The 22,352-nt window shown below is 41.6% G+C and overlaps 1 protein-coding gene across 1 annotated transcript; it reads left to right on the plus strand.

The window, feature by feature from the left end:
* Positions 1–3,795: 3,795 nt before the first annotated feature.
* Positions 3,796–5,250, plus strand: LOC122918510 (high mobility group protein B1-like). The gene has a single exon (XM_044267011.1). The coding sequence runs from the start codon at positions 3,942–3,944 to the stop codon at positions 4,587–4,589; it is 648 nt and encodes a 215-aa protein (XP_044122946.1). The 5' UTR covers positions 3,796–3,941; the 3' UTR covers positions 4,590–5,250.
* The last annotated feature ends 17,102 nt before the right edge of the window (positions 5,251–22,352 follow it).

The following is a 22,352-nucleotide window of genomic DNA, read 5'->3' on the forward strand; positions in this document are numbered from 1 at the left end:
AGAAGAGGGGCGCCTGGGTGGCTCAGTGGGTTAAAGCCTCTGCCTTCAGGTCAGGTCATGGTCCCAGGGTCCTGGAATCAAGCCCCGCATTAGGCTCTCTGCTCAGCGGGGAGCCTGCGTCTTCCTCTGCCTGCCTCTCTGACTGCTTGTGATCTCTGTCAAATAAATAAATAAAATCTTTTAAAAAAATAAATAAAATATTCAGAAGACTTTCAAACATTTTAAACTGAACTCTTTGGAGTAAAAATTATTAGATATTTGGATGTGATAGAGAATATATCAGAAATTATAACAATTTTTTCTTTAAATTTCAGATATCCCAATTGGAACTAAACTAAACTCAATGAATTGAGGTTTATTCAGCTCTGTTAGTTCTTTTTATATTTGTTTGTAGTATTTTTTTTTAAACAACCATGTAATCAATATTTCAGGAAACAATACATAAGAATTACTTGGTAGATTTTTTATTCTGTTTCTGAGGTATACTTCTTAGTAACATGCTACATGTTTTTCCTCACTCAGTTTCAGTACTTATCTAATAAACAAATCAATAGATTCATATTTGAAAGATTTACACATAATTTCCAAATGAATTATTCTGTTTCTATTTAAAGTAGGCACCAAAATTAGTCTTTGGTTTATAGTGGATCTTTCTTATTTTTCTTTCAGAGTCATGCAAAGCTAGGATCTCTTCTTTAACTGAGCTTTAAAAACATTCCTGGCACTGTCAATATCAAAGTAAATAGAAGTTCCATTCCTCAGAACTAACATGGAATTGAGTGGGCCACAAAAGTGATGTTGTCGCAACTTATTTCAACAAAGAGAAGTTCTAAAATTAAAAACATGTTTCTTCTCTCATGTGTCATACAAAAAAAAATGGAAATAAGGGAAATCTTAGTGTGTTCCTAATTTAGATTCCTCTTCTTTACTATAAACATAACTTTCTCCAACAATGACACACAAATATGTTGTGTTACTCTTGAGTATTGAAGGAATTTCTTTTTTCGATTTTGGTTCCCACCAGTTGGACACTGCATTAAAAAACAAAGTTTACATATATGAGTGATGATGAGAAATGGGTCTACTATTTACACGGATATTTCTTGAATACGGTTTTGGTCCTAACTTGAAAACTAGAGCATCACGAAACATAGTTCTTTGAGCAATTAGAGTTTGGGATGTTAGCCTTAATACCAAGTTTGTAGATATTTTGATCAATTCACAAACTATTAAATTACCTACTTAACAATATCTGCAATTTCTAAATAATAAACTTATGGTTACCTATGTGTATATTCTGCATAAAATATTTTATAATTTTAGTTATTAGATTTATGGAAATTCACAATGAAAAAGAATCAGGCACAGACTAAATCTATGTGAGCAAATCTATGTTTTTAGAATAACTGAGCCAAGTAAACAACTTATTTTCTAAAGACCAAATATCCAAGAATTCAAGGTCATCATTTTTTGAGAGCAAGTCATGAATCTTCACATGTGCCATTAAATTCAAAGAGCAGGAAGCTGAAGGTGTGTGGTCTGAAGACTGTAGGTAGTTGGCTTATTTTTTTCTTTATGGCTTCTTTACTCCACAGCCTTCGGCAAGGTAATTCTTTTTCTCCTTGTTTGCTCATCTAAACAATGGGTATAAAAGAACTTGCTTCTCTACTGTTTAGCCTTATAGAGGCTTTCTGAAGAACGTTTCTGATTAGTACGTCTTATTTTGCAGTCAATTCTTTTCTTTTTATTTGTTTCCAAACTACCTCCGCCCAGGTTCTGAGACCTCAAATTCACTGACGGTAAAATAAATGAAATTGGAACTCTTAACAGATGTTACACCATAAATTCTTAAGGGCTTCAGCCAAATCCATGGCAAGCTTTCTGGCTGCTTATGAGGGTTAATAAGATTAACATCTGTGAAAGGATCTTGGGACGAGATAGCAAGTTAAAATGATCACAAAGGTAATCCACATGCCAGAATCACAAGAGGCACGTTGTATCTGATTGTTTCCCAAATTGTGGTCTACTAATCACTTTTATTAGAATTACCTATGAGTTTACTTAAAGGGCAGATGATAAGACTTTCTGGTAGACACTAATAAATCAGAAGTCCTAGGGCAGAGATTGGGAATCTGCATTCTTAAACAATCTCAAGACTGGGTGGGGGGAGGTGAGTCTTATTTGAAAATTTTATATCTCAGGCTTTCTTTATATGATAGGGCATGAAGAACAAGCTTGAGCCATATGTCATAGCTGAAATCAGGATGACTGCTGTCATTCACCATTACTGTTCTCGGCTTCTCCCTTCCCCTAGTGAGACGACTAGTTTATAGTTCTCATTGAGATACCCAACTAAAATCATTTGTAAGGGATGGTAGGCAATTGATTATTTGGGTGATACAAAGCAGAATATAACAAAAAAAATATAGTGAGTCCCATAAAAAAGACTGGGATTGAGAAGGAAAAATCTTCACACTCAGGTAGGAATTCATCTGGTATTTGGCACTTTGGAAACTAGAAGATTCTTCTCCCTCCTGTTCAGATACTCATTGTCAGTGTATTCCTCGAAAACCTTTGGGAGGGGAGATGAGTTCTCTAGGCCACAGCTGCCAGATTCCACACGGCAGTTACATCCATACCCAATTCTCTCTGCCACTACTATCCGTGGAGAAACGGTGGAGATCTTCAGAGAAGTCTAAAAGGTTGTGGGAAAGCAATGGAAGACCTTAAATCAACTTTGCGGTAGGATCCTGATTACCCCAGAACTGATTAATTTATTTTTAAATTTGTTAATTCTTTCAGCACATATTTGAGGACAGAATGCATGGGAGAAGCCCAGACGCAGAGTGAGGAGACTCGGAGGGATACTAAGCAAAGCACTTCCCAAGTCTTAATTTCAGATTCTTCATGTGTCACAAGAGAATCATGACGATGTCTACTTTACAGGGTAGATGTGAGGATGAAATGATATCGGGGGGGGGGCACTTTGAAAACTCTAATGCCCGAGCAAGCGTTCTTATTTCCATGTGCAAGATGCTGTGATAGAGGTTCCAAGCATGCAAGGATGTTGAAGACACGGTTTTTCAGAGTAAGTGCAGTGTCCCAGGGTGTTAACAGCTACTTGAGCAGCCATAGCGTGAATGTCATGTGGGTGGAGGCCATGGTAGTGGAGCGGGGAGAGACTTTGCCTGGGATCACCAGGAAAGTTTTGTTGCAGTGCATAACAGTGTATCGTGTGGGCTTCAAAGTGTGGATAGGCTCTCAAATGACAAATAGAGGAGGGGGTGTTTCTGGAGAAGGAAAGGACGTGAGGAATAATGTAGACCTTAGAGAGTGGAAGATGTGCTTGGGAAATGGTACACTTTGTCCGCCACCCCCCAAGTCCATCTCTACCTTGGGACCACACCCTTCCATGTGGCAGAAAGGGGAGCCATTATAAAAGTGGAGGACTAGAGTCAACCAGACAGGCTTGTTGCCCTTCTTGACACTTGAGGCCCATGTGCCTCTAAAAATGGAGATTTCTCCCAGATGCTGAAATCAGGGCAACTTTAGAACAAGATTAAAAAGTTCATGTCGTTGCTAATCTATTTCACAGTAATATGTACACAGGGAAGGAGCACGAATAGATACATTAGACTTTTGTTAAATTTCTCCTCTTAGCCTATTAAAATTAAAATGGTTTGAATTTTCACAAGCTTTCTCTTCATACCAACGATCAACTAATATTTTCACTTGTTGGCATGCTTAACAAGATACGAGCTCTTGTCTAAATAAGTGATAACTCTCGAATGTTACAGAGCGGAGAGAGTGAGGAGGCTGCGTCTGGCTCCCGCTCTCACAGCCATTGCAGTACATTGAGCTCCATAGAGACAGCGCCGGGGCAAGTGAGAGCCAGACGGGCACTGGGCGACTCTGTGCCTCGCTGAGGAAAATAATTAACCATGGGCAAAGGAGATCCTAAGAAGCCGAGAGGCAAAATGTCATCATATGCATTCTTTGTGCAAACTTGCCGGGAGGAGCACAAGAAGAAGCACCCAGATGCTTCAGTCAACTTCTCAGAGTTTTCTAAGAAGTGCTCAGAAAGGTGGAAGACCATGTCTGCTAAAGAGAAAGGAAAATTTGAAGACATGGCAAAGGCTGACAAGGCCCGTTATGAAAGAGAAATGAAAACTTATATTCTCCCTAAAGGGGAAACAAAAAAGAAGTTCAAGGATCCCAATGCACCCAAGAGGCCTCCTTCGGCCTTTTTCTTGTTTTGTTCTGAGTATCGCCCAAAAATCAAAGGAGAACATCCAGGCCTATCCATTGGTGATGTTGCAAAGAAACTGGGAGAAATGTGGAATAACACTGCTGCAGATGACAAGCAGCCTTATGAAAAGAAGGCTGCTAAGCTGAAGGAAAAATATGAAAAGGATATTGCTGCATACCGAGCTAAAGGAAAGCCTGATGCTGCAAAAAAGGGAGTCGTCAAGGCTGAAAAGAGCAAGAAAAAGAAGGAAGAGGAGGAGGAGGAGGAAGATGAAGAGGATGAGGAGGAGGAGGAAGATGAAGAAGATGAAGATGAAGAAGAAGATGATGATGATGAATAAGTTGGTTCTAGCGCAGTTTTTTTTTTCTTGTCTATAAAGCATTTAACCCCCCTGTACACAACTCACTCCTTTTAAAGAAAAAAATTGAAATGTAAGGCTGTGTAAGATTTGTTTTTAAACTGTACAGTGTCTTTTTTTGTATAGTTAACACACTACCGAATGTGTCTTTAGATAGCCCTGTCCTGGTGGTATTTTCAATAGCCACTAACCTTGCCTGGTACAGTATGGGGGTTGTAAATTGGCATGGAAACTTAAAGCAGGTTCTTGTTGGTGCACAGCACAAATTAGTTATATATGGGGATGGTAGTTTTTCATCTTCAGTTGTCTCTGATGCAGCTTCTACGAAATAATTGTTGTTCTGTTAACTGAATACCACTCTGTAATTGCAAAAAAAAAAAAAGTTGCAGCTGTTTTGTTGACATTCTGAATGCTTCTAAGTAAATACAATTTTTTTTATTAGTATTGTTGTCCTTTTCATAGGTCTGAAATATTTCTTCTTGAGGGGAAGCTAGTCTTTTGCTTTTGCCCATTTTGGATCACATGGATAATTACAGTGTTTATCTTTTCATATAGTTAGCTGATAAAAAAAAGCTTTTGTCTGCACCCTGCATACTCATGATGAGGGTAATAAAAGTTGAATTGAGACAGTTTTCATCCATAACTGAAACTCAAATCTTGATCAATTGATACCAGATCTCACATAGCCCAGTCACGTTTAAAAGTGAAGAGTAACCAGTCTAGTCACAGCATGGGATTAGTAGAATCAAACATTTTGAAAAGTCTGTCCTTGAAGGACTAAGAGAAAATATGTTCTAATCTTTACTTGAGGACTCTACATTCTTTAACTCCCATTACCATGTAATGGCAGTTATATTTGCAGTTCCCACATTAAAGAAGACCTGAGAATGTATCCCCAAAAGCGTGAGCTTAAAATACAAGACTGCCATATTAAATTTTTTGTTGACATTAGTCCCAGCAAAGGCTCTGGAAAAAAAAAAGGGGGGGCTGGCTGTAAATGTCGTCTCCTATTTATCTGAATATAGATTTCTTAGGAAACTTGACTTTCATTAAAGGTATTTTTAATTAATTGGGCCAACTTATAAAATGTATGCCACATTTAAAATCAGGTGTATTTTCTATATTATAGTTTGCTCCTTTATATAAGTCAAATAGACCTGAAGGAAGAAGACACTTAAAACTGTATTTTAGTATGAGTTACCTGATTTGAATTTGATTTCTCTTTACAAAACTCTAACCCATTCATTAGACTCATGTTTATCTACATAGCAGTTTAGGGAACAATTTGGCAATTTTGTGGTTTTTTGAGATTATCGTTCTCTTAAAGTGCCAGTGTTTTAAAATAGCGTTCTTGTAATTTTACACGCTTTTGTGATGGAGTGCTGTTTTGTTATATAATTTTGACTTGGATTCTTTCCATTTGCATTTGTTTATGTAATTTCAGGAGGAATACTGAACATCTGAGTCCTGGATGATACTAATAAACTAATAATTGCAGAGGTTTTAAAAATAAATAAATAAATAAATAAATAAATAAATAAGTGATAACTCTCCTCCACAGAAAGTTTATGGAGACACTTACCCTATTAATTACTACTACATACATCATCTTCTAGGCAAAATTTTATTGTAAAATATTCAAGATATTGTTTATATTATATAAACTTTTGCATTAAAAACCTGCAATGACCGGCTAGCTAAGAACATGAACCCTGGAGTCAGACAGCCTGGGCTGGGAAACCAGTTCCGAGATTCAGTAGCCTTCTTTTTTTTTTTTTAAGATATTATTTATTTATTTGACAGAGCTCACAAATAGGCAGAGAGGCAGTCAGAGAGAGGGGGGGGAAGCAGGCTCCCTGCTTAGCAGAGAGCCTAATGCAGGGCTCCATCCCAGGACCCTGAGATCATGACCTGAGCTGAAGGCAGAAGCTTAACCCACTGAGCCACCCAGGTGCCCCCCTGAGATTCAGGAGACTTCTGATCTCAAGCCAGTTATCAACCTCTCTGTGTCAGTCACCATATGCAGCATATAGCTAATAGTACCCATCTTACACAGCTGCTGTAAAGACTAGCAAAGCCCGACATGCAGTACATTCTGAGTTGTGCCTAATACTATTAAGTCCAAATATTTTAAGTCAAATTGACTCTTATCCAAAGGTTTAAAGAGGGTTTTATAGTCTCATAACAATGTTAATAAAAATATATTACATCAAATAACTTTTTAAATCCAGTTATAAAAATTGATAATTTATATTTTTATTATTTACAAAATAAAAGCAATATGTTTCATAATAAATAACACAGCATATATATTATACATAATATAACTATATTATGCAATAGACAGTATGAAAAGAGTGATATAATATATAATAAATATAACATAAAAATAAATGATATGAATATATGCCATATTACATTATATAATTACATTAAAGGTATTATAAAAATAATATTCCTGTAATAAATAATAATTCATAATTTATTTAAAAATAAATTTATTTTTCTCAATTGTATTCTTTAGAATTCAGGAAGCATTTTTTGGCATGAAATATTCTTTAGATAAAGAATTAAAGTTGGACTTGAACTTTCCTCTGCCTATCAATTTACATATATAAATAGCTGCTTACTGAGTAAGTGTTTCAACTTCAAATTTTCAATACAAAGATTTCTGCTTTTAAGTTTTAAAGAGATAGTAATACAGACTATATGAGCCCAGCACGCTTCCGCTGCAGACTCTGCTCCTTAGTAATTACAAAATATATGAACATAAAATTCATTTTGATGGTCCTCCAAAATAAAGTGTTTATATTAATAATTTATGTAAACTCTTCAGTAGATATCTCTCAAACCTGCAAGGAGATTCTGCAACACAGTGGTCCTCAAACTTCAGAATCACCAGAAGGCTCCTTAAAGTCCAGATTGCTGGGTTTCATCCCCAGTTCTCTGATTCAGGAGGAAAGGGGACAGGGTGAGAATTTGCCTACCACGTTCAGGTGATACTGATGATGCAGGTCAAAGAACCACATTTTGAAGACCACTGCTATAATTCATAAGAATTTAAAAATTTGGATTCTAATTGTCTAATATGAATAAAACTTTATTAAGAAATCTGTTACATAGGGGCACTTGGGTGGCTCAGTCCTTAAGCATCTGCCTTTGGCTCAGGTCATGACCCCAGGGTCCTGGGATGGAGCCTCCCATTGAGCTCCCTGCCAGGGGAAGGGTGAGGGAGGCCTGCTTCTCCCTCTCCCACTCCCCCTACCTGTGGTCCCTCTCCCACTGTGTCACTCTCTGTCAAATAATTAAATAAAATCTTTTTAAACAAAGAGATAGAAATCTTGTGTTTTTCTCCCTTCTTTGAACCAAGGATCAAATATTTGTGTGCGTTTTTCTCTTTTGTCTTTTTTTTTCTTTTTAGATTTTTTCTCGGAGTACAGTTGACATGCAATGTTACATTAGTTTTACGTGTACAACATAGTGATTCAACTTCTCTATATATTATGTTCTTGAATTCCAAAGGGTAAATAAAATCTAGGAAAATGTGTTTCTCAGAAAACTATTTCTGGATCCCATGAGTGACTCCCCCCCCTTTGGATATGCTCTACTAAGACCTCTAGTATTTTATTTCTCTTCCTCACCATACTTTAACAATGATGACAATCTTCCTTTATGGGATTTTAGGATTTTGTTTTGTCTGGGTATGTCCTAAAAAAAAAAATATTTCCTTGTATCTACCTGTACATTCCCTTGTCATCTATAATTACATCGAATCACCATTTAAAAACAATTTCTGGAATGTGACACTTCAGAAATAATCCTTAATTGCAAAAATGTTGCTTATCCAGCATAGTATGCATTAGTCTCGTGGAGGAAAAAGGGGCAGACGAGAATGAGCGTACGTGCGGTCTGAGTAAACATCAGAAGTATCCAACAACAAAAAAATGCAGACAATACTTAGGAAAAATATAAAGATGTGGCAAATAGGTCATGAGAAATTGCCAATTTTGCAGTTTCGGCAAGCATGGGTACCAGGAGATTTCCCTGCTTAGGCTGACACCAAATGTACCTGAGGTCAGTGCCTTTTCTTGGGGCAAGTGCTCCCTTCAAACAGCGGGGTCTGAATTGCCTCCCATAATTTTGCTTGGATGAACAAACACGCTGCACATCACTTCCAGCTTCTAAATCACCTTCTTCCATCCCCCTCTTCCTGCTTTCTTCCTTCATCCTGATCCTGTGCACTCAATTCTGCATCACACCTAGTTCTGAAGCTGAACTCTCCGAAGACACGTCTACTCCCTTTCCCTCCTGGTGCCTGAACAAGAGTGAGCTAGGAGTCCTGCCCGGTTTCTCCCATTTTTGCAGTTTCATTTACATTTGGAAAAAAGAGTTTGGTTTTGTGCAGAGAACATGGCATTAAAATGAAGATTTAGGCTCTAGTCCATCTGCTACCTGCAAGGCCTTCATCCACAAATTAGGCTCCTTATTGATGTGGGGGTCGTTGTATTTGCTTGGTTTCATAAGATGCCCATGAGGATCAAATTAGACTATCTAGGTGAAGGCTCCTTAAGCATAACCGACATGTCAGGGCCAGGACGAGGGTGAAGCCAGTGAGGTGCCCAGGTGCCAAGTTTAAGGAGACGCTCACTCTTAGGGCTGTGCCCACGCAGGGTGTGAAGGTTGCCCTCAATTTCCACCCTTAACTGCAACTCAGCTGTGACCAAAGGGTTAAATCAGAGTGAATGAGTGACATTAAACAGATTTAATACTATTCTTTCTCCCAGGGGAGATGTACTTAGCAGTTTGGGAATTACAGAAAAAGAAATAAAGTTCCTAGATGGTGAAAGACCCCCTCAAAATTTTGTGATAGTTTTCTGGCGACCTACTCTACCCAGGAATGAGGCTGGTCCTGGGTTTCAAGGACACTGACATTAGAGTACCAGTAGGGAGGAGGCCTGTACGTTCAAAAAAAGAATTTGCATCGACGGAGCTCCTTCTCTGAACATCTTTCCACTTGGGTCCTCCAAGAAAAGAATTTAGAATAATTTTACTATATTTAATTCAGAACCCACATTAAAAACAAACAAGCGGGGCGCCTGGGTGGCTCAGTGGGTTAAGCCGCTGCCTTCGGCTCAGGTCATGATCTCAGGGTCCTGGGATCGAGTCCCGCATCGGGCTCTCTGCTCAGCGGGGAGCCTGCTTCCTCCTCTCTCTCTCTGCCTGCCTCTCTGCCTACTTGTGATCTCTCTCTGTCAAATAAATAAATAAAATCTTTAAAAAACAACAACAACAAACAAACAAGCAAAGCCCACACGTAATTAGAGCAGGAAGCCCTCTTTCAGTCTTATCCTTGAAACTGTAATGCTACACAAGCAGATTGAGGGAAAATTTCTCCCTGCCTCAACGGAACATCAAGACAAAGATTACTACATAGTGACAAAGCGAAATCATCTCAGGAGGATAGAGTTCCTTGCTCACTAATGATTATCACCTGCCAAGAACTAGCATGCTATTAATACTTGCAAAGTTCTCTGGACTAGAAATCCATTACTAGCAAAAGTACAAGTCCATTTTTATTCTAGGTAATTAATCTGATTGGACTTTCTCCTGATTGCTGCTTAGCAGAAAAGGATGCTGACTCCCTTCTCTGCAAAGAACAAGCAGATCTTTAGAACAAGCAGATCTTGAAGCATCATTCTCTCTCTTTATCATACCCTCTCTGTGTCCAGTGAGTTCTCCAAATGCAGAAACTTGTCTAGGACTATGATTTTTAGCAGAAAAGATACCCAGTGCCCAATGGCTGCTACATAAGGAAAGAGGTGGGCCTGGGGAAAAGGGCTGAGGAGAAACCCAGGACCAGGCTCCCAACCCCAAAGGAAAACAAAAAGTAAGCCCCATACATTCATGTTGATTTTTCCAGAGAATACAGAATTGAGACCCATCAGCCTTCAACCTTCCTATGTTGCTTCCTTCAAAGAGAGTGGAAAAACCATTTATCTCGTGATAAATAAGATGGCTCTCAAAGAAGGAAGTTCTAAAGTGTTGACTTCAGTCTTCATCCAATCTCTAAAGATGTCTCAGGCAAAGAAGCTACATGCTTGAAAATGCTTCCCAGGTTCCAGTCAGCCCACTCTTCCCCTGAGAGTGAATTTAAACTGGAAAAATCAGAGACTGCAGAAAAGTATGGGAAGGGCTTAATACTACACATCAGTTACCACAGCAATCAGTGGAGAATTCTGAAAATACATGTGACGTATATTATAGATATTTCTGAATTACTTGGATTTTACTCTCTAGTCTGATTATCTGATCCGACTTTTGGGTCTGATTTTTTTTTTTATTCTGAAATTAAGTTGCTCTAAACAATACATGTCATTAAAGAAAAATGAGAAGGTAAAGATAAGTGGAAAATAAAGTCAGTGAGAAACCTCCCACCCAAAGATAATCTCTGCTAAAATGAACACTTTATACACACACACACACACACACACACACATATTTCCCTCTAGACTTTTATGCACATTTATAGCATGTATATTATATATCTTTAAACTTGTGTTTTCATTTTTTTGAGCATCTTTCCATGTAAATAAATACGCTTTAACATACTATTCTTATTCACTGCATTATGTTACACTGGGCATCAATGAATGATTGACAGGTGTAGGGGTATTAATATCTCAGCTCTTTCACTTCAAGGTGAAGATGACTGTGAGATTGTATTTTGCACTGTTTTCTGGGTGTTGTCCCACTGCATTTAGAACCATTTGCTCTCTGTGGTTGCTGGTTTAAAATGCATGCTTTATTGACTGCCTTGCCTTCCCTGTCACTTCTGTCACTCTCCTGTGTCCTTGCACTTTCCCATACACGACTCGCACTTGAATCCTTGGCTCGGGGTCTGCTTCTGGTATTACCCAAACTAAGACACCTGTTCCAGTCTCGTCACCAGCAGGAATTCCGAAAGCATGGCCTCTGTGTTGCTGCAGAGGTAGGGTAGGAATTCATCCAATCACGCAATGGGGACTCTCTTCTTACTTCACAACAGTATAACATTTGGTGCATTTTCAGAAAAGCAGGGCGCTTAGCACCAAGTTTATTTTTCGTATGGAAAAACTGTAGACTCTGAGGTTAAGCAAATATTGGACAAGGTCATGCAGCTAGTTAGCAGAGCCAGTACCAGACCTGCTTGTTTTTTGTTTTTTGTTCTTTTTAACTAGGAAATTGTTTCTTTGCTAAGTAGCACGTATGTGTCAAAAGTGAGGTTGAGGGGCACCTGGGTGGCTCAGTGGGTTAAGCTGCTGCCTTCGGCTCAGGTCATGATCGCAGGGTCCTGGGATCGAGTCCCGCATCGGGCTCTCTGCTCAGCAGGGAGCCTGCTTCCTCCTCTCTCTCTGCCTGCCTCTCTTCCTACTTGTGATCTCTCTCTGTCAAATAAATAAATAAAATCTTTAAAAAAAAAAAGTGAGGTTGACTTGGGAAAAATACGAATTGCTTTTAGGGAGCCTCAACCTTGAGATATGGTCTATTCAGAGGATTTTAAAAGCAGAGTTATTTGCTCAATAACTGTTTCATTCTTGATTCTAATCCCTACTTCCCATCCTCTTTACATCACTTCCACGGCACGTCCTTCACTTCCTCTGTCACCTCAGTGGAACTGTCTCTACCAGGCAGTCTACGGGATCACAAACTCACAAGGGCCATTTGGTCGAACCTTAGTAGGTTGGACTCATGGGGGAGAGCGATGTACATAAATAGTTAGAGTTTGAGGCCGTGTGGTAAGTCCTCTGGGAGGACAGAGGAAGGAAAGATCCATTCTGGCAGGGGGGAGCAGGGAAGGCTTGATGGAACAGGTGGCCTGTAAGCTGGATCTGGAAGGATGGGTAGGATTTCAACAGGCGGATGTCAGGGTAGGGAGGGGTGAGGAGGAAGCAGCAGCATGAACAAAGAAAAATGCAGTACGGGTTCAGGGAATGTCGAGCAGATTGGGGTTACAGGCTCACAGAGCACATCGTCAGGGATGGAAGGTGCGCCTTTAACATTATATGGCGAAGAACTCTCCCCTCAATGCCCGGGAGTTACTGTCTTACTTGGCAAGTGGCAGCTCTGTTAGCAGCGAAGCGTTGTAACTGAATCTACAGTTCAAGAATATTTGTCTGAAGACACAGTTTTTTTATTGGACACTATTAATTGTACTGTACTCAGTCTTCCTTTTACTATAGAATAAAATTCACATAGAACGATATCAGTCTTTTACCGCGACTCTGACACCACATGGTATCTGGCCTTTGCCCGCTTGTCCACCTCAGATTGCGCCAATGACATCTGCTCACCAAGCTCAGAGCACACTGGCTTCTAGAAGTTCCTGGAAAACAACTGCTTCTGTTCGTCCCTGGCCCAGGGGTTCTGCACGGCTTCTTTTCCCAGCTTCCGCACGACTGGTTTCCTCCCCTGCCCCCGCCCCAACTTTCACTGAGGTGTAACAGACATATAGCCTTGTATGAACGTGAGGCCTCCAGGAGAAGGGTTTGACTTGAGTATGGTATGAAACGGTTACCCCAGTAACCTTACTGAGCATACATCATCTCATGTAGATACAATAGGAGGGGAAAAAAGGAAAGAAAAATTTATATCCTTGTGATAACTCCTGGGATTTCCTGCTCTCTTCACAATTTTCCCACATATCATACAGCAGTCTTAGCAGTAGCCACCATTTTCTACGCCATATCCTCAGCCCTTACTTGTCCCGTATCTGGAAGTTTGTACCTTCTGATCCCCTTCCTCCAATCCCCCACTGGCTTTTTTTTTTTTTTAAGATTTTATTTATTTATTTGACAGAGAGAGAGATCACAAGTAGGCAGAAAGGCAGGCAGAGACAGAGGGGGAAGCAGGCTCCCTCCTGAGCAGAGAGCCCGATGTGGGACTTGATCCCAGGACCCTGAGATCATGACCTGAGCCGAAGGCAGAAGCTTTAACCCACTGAGCCACCCAGGCGCCCCCCCTGGCTTCTTCTTTATGGATCACGCAGTCACAGTCTTCAGGATATGGCCTGACCATGGCAGAGTGACCAACATACACAAGAAGCGAAGAAACGTTTGTTGAATAAATAAACTGAATGAAGTAGGATTCATGTTGTTAGAAAACTGGAAAGACATTCCATTGCTTAGAGATATACTGAAATCAGGTGTTCAGACTCTGATTATGGAGGTCTGTACTGAGGGCTACGGAACATGCTGGTTCAAGTGTGCAGAATATCTTACAATTTTGGCCGTCCTTACTCATGCTCGCCAAAGCATCATTTCTAGGTGGAATTTCCTTCCAGTACATTTGTTCCTTCTTCCCCTCATTTCCCACCTCCAGCATTTTCTGGACGTTGTTTCAACTAAGTGCTAGGCTTGGTAATTTTCCTAATGATCTGGAAATGGATTGCTTTTTTGCAGATGGCCATGGATTGAGTTGCCCAAGACCCGGTCATAAGTCATGACTTGCTGAAAAGAAAGGGAGTTTTTTGAAGTGGAAGGGGCCTTTGGAGGTCATCCAGCAGCTTTTGAAACCGCTCCAGCAGCCAAACTAGTAGGCCCAGTACCTTCCCTGGCAATCTGGTTTCCTGATTTACTACGAGGTATGGAGCTGTTTATGATGCTTTTGATAGAAAATAAATGACTCTTAATTCTACCGTATGATGAAGTTCATATTTGAAATGTCTGAATAGGTTTTTCAGACCGTGGTTCTACAATTGGCTATAAAATTTTACAGTCTTGTTTCAAGGATATAAAAATCTGTGATTGGAGCCTCTACTCCGGGCTACAACTGGAAGAATTATAAACGCCGAGGCTACAGCTGAGAGACACTCCTTCCTGGCTCTGGGAGACAAAATGCATCAAACGAAAAAAAAGCAATGGATAAAGGTTGGTAGGGCTGATTTGAGACTACTTCTAAAGTTAAATTTCATCTGGAAGCTGAGTAAAAGAGTATTAATTAACACGCCCTATGATTTCTCGGGTGAAATGCAATCAGAACTGTTCCTAAACCGAGTTCATGTGGAAAGAGATTATTATTTTTCAAAGTATTTTAACTGTGCTAATGGACGCCATGAGAGACCACAATATGGTGGCCCTGTGGGTATTTGGAAGGAAGCTCTACCCTCGTTCATCACGTGGAATGTCTTCCTCTCCAAACATATGATTTCTTGCCATAGTTCCACGAATATGATACAACTCATTCTCACTACTCCGATGTCACAAGAGCCCAAAGACCATGCTTATATAAACCGCCAAGGTTGTGCTGAAGGTCAGCATTCACGGTTCTAAAGGGAAGTTACAAGCTTGTATCTCCTAGAGTTGTACTATTAAAGTGGCTCTTCATTCCCTAAACACATCTGACACCTCTGGACACGGTCAAGGCCGGGAAACCCAGTCAAAATGACCTCTGGGTAACAAAAACGGGTGGCACAAAAGTCAAGCACAAAATCGCCAACAGTTTTTAAAAGACCATCCTCTACCTGTACCATCTTCCCCACGAGCTTGGGTCCTTCCATTTCATACTTAACTGTCATAAGTTCTGTTGTTTGGTTTGCTGTTGCTAGTAAAGCAAATTCACCACGGTGAAGCGTAAGGAGTAAGAAACCATAGCATCGGGGTGTCTGTGTGGCTCAGTCAGTTCAGTGTTTGACGCTTGGTCTCAGCTCAGGTCATGATCTCGGGGTCCTAGGATCGAGCCCCATGTGGGGTTACGTGCTCAGTGGGGAGTCTGCTTCTCCTCTCCCACTCCCTTTGCCCCTCCCCTACTCTATAGCTGCTTATTAAATCAATATAAATAAATGTGTATCTTAATACAAAATGAGGGCCTAGAGGACAACAGAGGTTCTCTAGGATGACAGCGGTTTTACAGAAGAGAGTTTCATCACCCTTCGTATGTCACATTGAATAGTGCAGGAAAATAAATGCCACTTTTTGGAAATAGTTCCATCAGGAAAAAAATATTTAAACTCAAAAAAATGGCCATTAAAATGGTACATTTCAATTACTTTCAAAACTCACATAGGTGGCTCTTTGTCAGGTGGATGTCACCTGACAAACAGGGTTTCTTGAAGTCTTTCGATTCTTGATTTATTCCTCGATTTAATGCATAACAGGGAGTGTATCAGAATTCTGAAATGTGACGGAAACTACTTTCCAGCAACAGCATCAGATTTGGAGTCAAGGGGCGTCTGGGTGGCTCAGTCATTAAGTGTCTGTCTTCAGCTCAGGTCATGATCCCGGGGTCCTGGGATCCAGCCCCACATTGGGCTCCCTGCTTGGCGAAAGCTTGCTTCTCCCTCTCCCACTCCCCCTGCTTGTATCTTGCTGTGTCTCTCTCTGCCAAATAAATAAGGAAAATCTTAAAAAAAAAAAAAGTTTTGGAGTCAATTTGTCAAGTGAAAGGAAGAGCTTAGGGCAGAATGGGCCCCAAGGTTCTTACCCAGCTCTAGCCCTAACAGGGATCTTGATCCTAAAGCACAACTCTGCCTACAATCATAGGCGTATGTGCCTTCAAGCTCCTGTCACCTTTAGGCCCTCTCCTCCTCTCCACTGCAGAGACAAGTACATTGAAGACCCAGGTTCTGTCCCTGCCCTTTATACCTGATGCTTTGGAGAGAAATTTACTCCCCTGGACCTTTGCCTGGAATGTCTCCATCCCACTCCTTCACATCCTGATGGAATTCTCATCTCAAATGCTACCTCCTCTGTGACATTCTCCTCCTCAAGTGGCCCACATGCCTCACAGGAAGTGGTGGGAGCCTTCTTTGTGCTCCAGGGTCACCCGGCTCCTGTCTCTGCTGTGACGTGTCTCAGTGTCCTCCACAGGGAAGCAGCAAAGCATGGTGGCCATGAGCCCAGGCCTGGAACCTGCACACATCAAGACCTGAACCCTGCTTCCACCAGCTGCGTGTGACAGATCTTGGACACGCCCTCCCTGCGGAGTCTCAGTGTCCCGACTGGAAAATCCAGCATAAATACCACTCAGTTCATGGGACGGAGTGTGGACTATGTGAGATAATGAGCAAAAAGTCCATCGTAGGTCATGTGGACAGTTCTCGGTGCATGTCGGTTAGTGCTGCTACTGTTACAAACTCAAGTCATGTACGAGTCTTTTTTCACTAGACTGTGAGGCTCATCAGTGAATCCTTAATAGTGGCAAGCCCTGTCTTAGCACACGGAGCATTCTTCGTGCTTGCCGATAAATATACGTGATTGCTTTCAGCGTCCTATGTGGTCTCCCAGGACTGTGCCCTCCTGAAGGGGTTACGTCATGGGAGGGGCCAGACCCCTGTTCTTCATGCCCTTGTTTGCCCTGCAGTGGCCTGCCTTCTGCCTGTTGTCCCAGCAGGATTATTAATAGCACCCTCTGGGAAGTGTCTGGTTTAGACAATAAATTTTATGGTCACCCTAGTTTTGAGAGGTGTCTCATCAGTTTTATGGCCAGAAATTAAGCTCCTTGCTGTGCAAAACACAGCTACTTTTTTTAAAAGATTTTATTTATTTATTTGAGAGAGTGAGCGAGAGCATACATGGGCGGGGCAGAGGGAGAGGAAGAGGGAGAAGCAGACTTCCCTGCTGAGCAAGGGATCCGGACGTGGGGCTCAAGTCTCGGGACCCTGGGATCATGATCTGAGCTGAAGGCAGATGCTTAACCGGCTGAGCCACCCAGGCGCCCCCACATGCGACTTTTGACATGGGGAGCAGTTGGTCAGTTGCTGTCTAGGGTTGAAATTCTTCATACAGAGAAAATGTTCAATAAAGAGCTGATAAAACAATAAATGGATAAAAATTGGGACACTATTTTCCTTTTGGGGGGAAATAAAATAGGGTAGAATTTTGGATATGAGTCTAGGAAGATAGGAATACTGGACTGAGAAATTTTTTCTGCCATTTAGGATTAGAGGTGGGATAACCCTATGTGAGTAGAACTTTAGAGAATTTAATAACAAACCGAAAACAAGATATAAGATCAAGATCTGAGAAAAACCCAAGTTAAGGGTATATGTGCTCTTTGGCCTCATATCTACTTGTGAATAGTATTTTCAGGGAATGCTACAGTGAAATTAAAAAAAGAAAACCTAGGGGCGCCTGGGTGGCTCCGTGGGTTAAGCCTCTGCCTTCGGCTCGGGTCACGATCCCAGGGTCCTGGGATTGAGCCCCGCATCAGGCTCTCTGCTCGGCAGGAAGCCTGCTTCCCTTCCTCTCTCTCTGCCTGCCTCTCTGCCTACTTGTGATCTCTGTCTGCCAAATAAATAAATAAAATCTTTAAAAAAAGAAAAGAAAAGAAAACCTAGTTCAGAGTTTTCTGTTTGTTTGTTTGCTCAAGGGGAAATAAACTTGACTCTCAGAGTTCTGGAGGACAGAGATAAAGGTGCTTTTCTCAGGACTGTTATTTGGGCTTAAATGCATGTAAAAAGACTGACTCCAGTCCTTGGAATATGGTAAGTTTTAAATGAGGTGTGGCCTTCTCTAGTAACAGTTATAATTAGATTATTCTACTATAGATGGGCTCACTGAACGACAGAAATTATTTTTCTTGTCAATATTAGTGAATCATTGGCATTTCTGAATTCCTTTGGGACATGGATATCTTGCTTGTTTAAACATGAGGTGGAATCCTGAATTGAATCAGTCATTTTATATGATATCTCTTATGTAAGGGAAACTTAGTCAATGTTTGAAATCCATTGCATTTTTCCAGGGGCAGCTAAGGAAATGCAAAACTACAGACAAATGCCTTGACCTTTCTTGTCCCCCATTGCTACTTACTGTGGTCATTTGTGTGCACCGCCCCCCGCCCCCCCGATAAAACAAGGTGACTGAATTCATGTTTAATGTCATTTGGGCTGTGGAGAGCAGTTTAGATCACTCCACGTAAGCCCCTGTTATGAAACAGGATTCTCGTTCAGCTGCCTCCAGTCACGTAGACGTACCCAAACTTATGCTCTGACAGAAAAACAAACATTTGGTTATCTCCTTGTGCGTAGTTCGGGAGAGAGGGGAGGAGAAAAAAGAAAAACGAACAGGATCTGACCTTCTGGTATTCACTTCTCCATCCTGCATCTGGCCCGCACACAAGTCAGTAAGGGCTGGAAATGACAAGCCGGCTGTGCCATGCTTTGTCGTGAGCTAAAACCCAGCCAACGCCAGATCGGAAAACAGGAACAAGGAGTGTTACTGCTCTACCGAGGCACGCTGCCTTCTTCAGATCATGTTTTTCCAAAGAGCTACACCTGAATGTGACTTGCTGGGATTCCAGTAATCCTTTTTTATGATCGTGGTTACGATCCTTTTGGAAAACGCCAGGAGTGAGACCACTGTCTCTGGTGTGCAGCAAAACCCAGAAGCCAGAGTGTCCCGAGTGCCCGGACGGAGGAACCTCCTACGCCACAGGCCAGCGAGCCAACAGGACATTGTAGATGCCGCAGACTGTTTGCATTTTACTAGTAGTCCAAGGGACCAGGAAAAGGTTGCACAGCAGGTCTATTGTCCTGTCACAAGGACGAAAACAAAACCAAAAAACCACAAAACCAAAACCAAGAAATGAAACCACGGAAGAGATGATGTATGCGGGCTGTGAACCGCTTTGCGTAATGGGCTCACGGTCACGGTCACGGTCTCCTCCGGTGTGACGTGTGCTTTACAGTCTCTACAGAGCAAAACTAGCGAGCCACGTTGCCACTGTTGCCGTTATCTGTTACCTGTCTAGTGCTTGTCTCCCCTGCCGGACGGGGAGCTGCTGGAGGGCAGGACCGGATCTTCATCCTTCTCTGGACTCCGAGCCTGCCGCACAGTAAACACTCAGGAATGCTTGTTTGTATATAAATCAGAACCTTGACAAAACAAGGCTAAACTACTAAATGGATGGTCAATTTGTTAACATTATCTGTGAGTTCTTTTTTATATTTCAACAGCTACAGGTCCTTACTTTCCAATCCACACGCTCTAAGTTACTCGTTTTTTTCACGCATTCCAAAGACATTTCCAATGCACCTACACCACTGGCCAGCTACCGAGGGGGTTTACACAGATGGGAAAAAAATCTATTCCCCTCCTTTAATGAGATTATTGAGTCTGTGTCATGAGCCACAGCCTATATATTCAGAAGCCGCCCTAATAAATATTTTGGGGTTTATTTGATAGTCTTGGCTGTCGCTTGAAACAGAAAATCAGTTCAACACCGCAGCCGTTAATATTGACCGAACGGCCCCAAACCTCAGTTGGCCAATGTTTTAATCATATGGAGACAATCTGAGTTTTACTGCCATCAAGAAACGACAGGAATATCAAATGCAGGAATTAGGAATGCATATCAGTTTTCACAGTGCAGTTTGGCAATTGTGAGAGCACACTTTCTTGTTGTCAGCAAAGGGGCTCTCTGGTAGCCAAACTATTGTTCTGGTGGGTGGTGAGTCTAATGACTTCGCTGGCCTGACTTTGATCTTTGGAGTTTCTGAAGTTGTGGGATTTTGCATGCTACACTGATAATCTGGGAAAACGTACAATCACTATAAAAGGAAATTTTCCTATTAGTCCAAGAATAATTGTTTATAGCAAAACCACCTGACAGAAACATGTGGGTGCCTATCATCCTTAGGAAGACCAGAGATATTTTTACAACTGAGGATTATTTGCTTCCCTTTGCACAAATCCATATGGTGCCTATTCAGACACAAGCCTTCAGCAATGTTGTCTCATTCAACCCCAAGAATAGAGTTCACGAGTTTTGCTCCAAATTTGGATAAAAAGAAGCTTCATGAAGAGTCAGTTGTTTCATCTTCCCCAGCCCAATTACTTGAGGTCAATGGCATGTAAACTCAGCTGGAGTAGGGCAGCAGTCATGAATGAAGTAACCAGGAAGGACGGCTTTCCAGCCTCGGACATACCCTGCTTGGTCTATGCCCTGCTTCCTGCGGCTTTCTCTCCTGGAGTAAAACATCTTCCTGGCTGTGCAAGGGACAGTTCTTCTCCCACAGAGAGAAATCTGTCTCTTGCTGACCCTCAGAGTCATCTAGGGGCACCATGGGTAGGAACAGCCATGCAGGAGGGAGGTGCCCACTATTTGCTGGGCGGCTTGTCCCAGGGGGCGGTCTGGGTCCGCGCATGTCTGTTTCCAAAAATAAAAGGAGCGCGGAGGGAGAAGGAGCCCTGAGCCAGATGGCCTGGCTGAGGAAGAGAAGAAAGTGTTCCTCCAGAGAGCGCCCTTCCTCTGACAAACAGGAGGGGGAAAATTCTGGATGGAGTGTGACACCAGCCCTTTCCTTTTCCCAAATCCTGTCCAGAGGCTGCAATTGTTGGTTCAAGTCATTGTAAGTGTGACCAAGTAAACCTGTCTAACTAGGGCATTTGAACTAGAGAAAACACCGTTGCCGGGGATGTGGAAAAACCTGACTGCATAGATCACAAAAAAAAAGATCCATCCTTGGTCCAAACAGAGGGCAGGGAAAGTCACCGTTATTATTTTAATAAGCCGAAAAGCACTATGACCCTTGGCGGCCTGGGAAGGAGAATGCCAAGTGACTTTCCTCCTCTTACCACTTCATTCCATTTTCCATTTGTTCATGAGGTGATTTGAAGGCACTGCTGGACCTTCTAAAAATGACTGGGACTATTTCAATGGACCTCAGCCTTGGGGAGTGCAAGCTCTAGGATTATCCGGTATGGCAGAGAGCAGGAGAAAAGTTCATCCAAATTAAACAACAACAGACTACATGGCATTTACACAAAATCCTTCTACTGTCCCCAAAGCAAAATGGTCTCTGCCCCGCTGGGGCACACATCCTGCAGGCTGCACCTTGGACCTTTGTGAAACCTCCTGCAGCACTTGGTGTACTGTTGATTTAGGCTTGGCTTCCTGGTGGAGGCCCACTGGGGGGCATGGTGTGGCAGGAAGAGGAATAGATTGGGAGATAGGGAACCGGGTTCCACGTCTAGTTCTACAAGGCACACAGCTTTCTGAGCTATCAGTTCCCTCTGTGTGAAATGAGAAGGTTAAATAAATTTCTACTTTGTATCTCTAAAACTCAACGAGCCAGAAGAGAGTGATACAGAACACAGGTCATCGGCTGGAGAAAACAGACAGGAAATAATCCAAAGTGGCACATGGCATGGTGTGTCCAGGCCTTCCTGGAGCATCCAAAGTTCTTCAACGGAAATAACTTCTCACTCCTCTGATGCCTTTGTCCCCTCGTTTGTTTGCCTCTTTACCAATTTTATCCAGTTTTAATCTGGTGTCCTCATTATTGACACATATGTTTTATCTTCCCCGTTGGCTATAAGCTCCTTGAAAATACGATCTGTCTTTTGATATTCTGCCATTTCCAGCTCTGGATCCGTAAATATTTGTCAGAAGAATCAATGGTTCCAGGGAGAGTGTTTAATTAACTCTTCTAAATAATTATTACATTTAAAAGAGAAACTTCAGACTCAAATGTTTGACTTGTCTCAGTTCATAAAATTGGATTCGAGCTCCTAATTCCAAGGCATTCACAGCAATGCACTGTTCTTTTACTAAATATTCACAGATATCCATTCTGAAGACCTTTGCTTTTTGCCCCTTACCCACTAATATCAAAAGGCTGCTAAATAAATATGCAGATAATAACGAGAACTGCTTTTTGTGCCTGGGATGAAACCATTATTTCATATAATTCTTAAAACCGTACTATGAGATTTTAGATGAGGATTACTGCTTCTAAGAAACGGTGCTCTCAGATAGGAACGGAGC

The sequence above is a fragment of the Neovison vison genome, chromosome 10 (genome assembly GCF_020171115.1).
Source record: "Neovison vison isolate M4711 chromosome 10, ASM_NN_V1, whole genome shotgun sequence".
Classification (NCBI taxonomy): Eukaryota; Metazoa; Chordata; class Mammalia; order Carnivora; family Mustelidae; genus Neogale; species Neogale vison.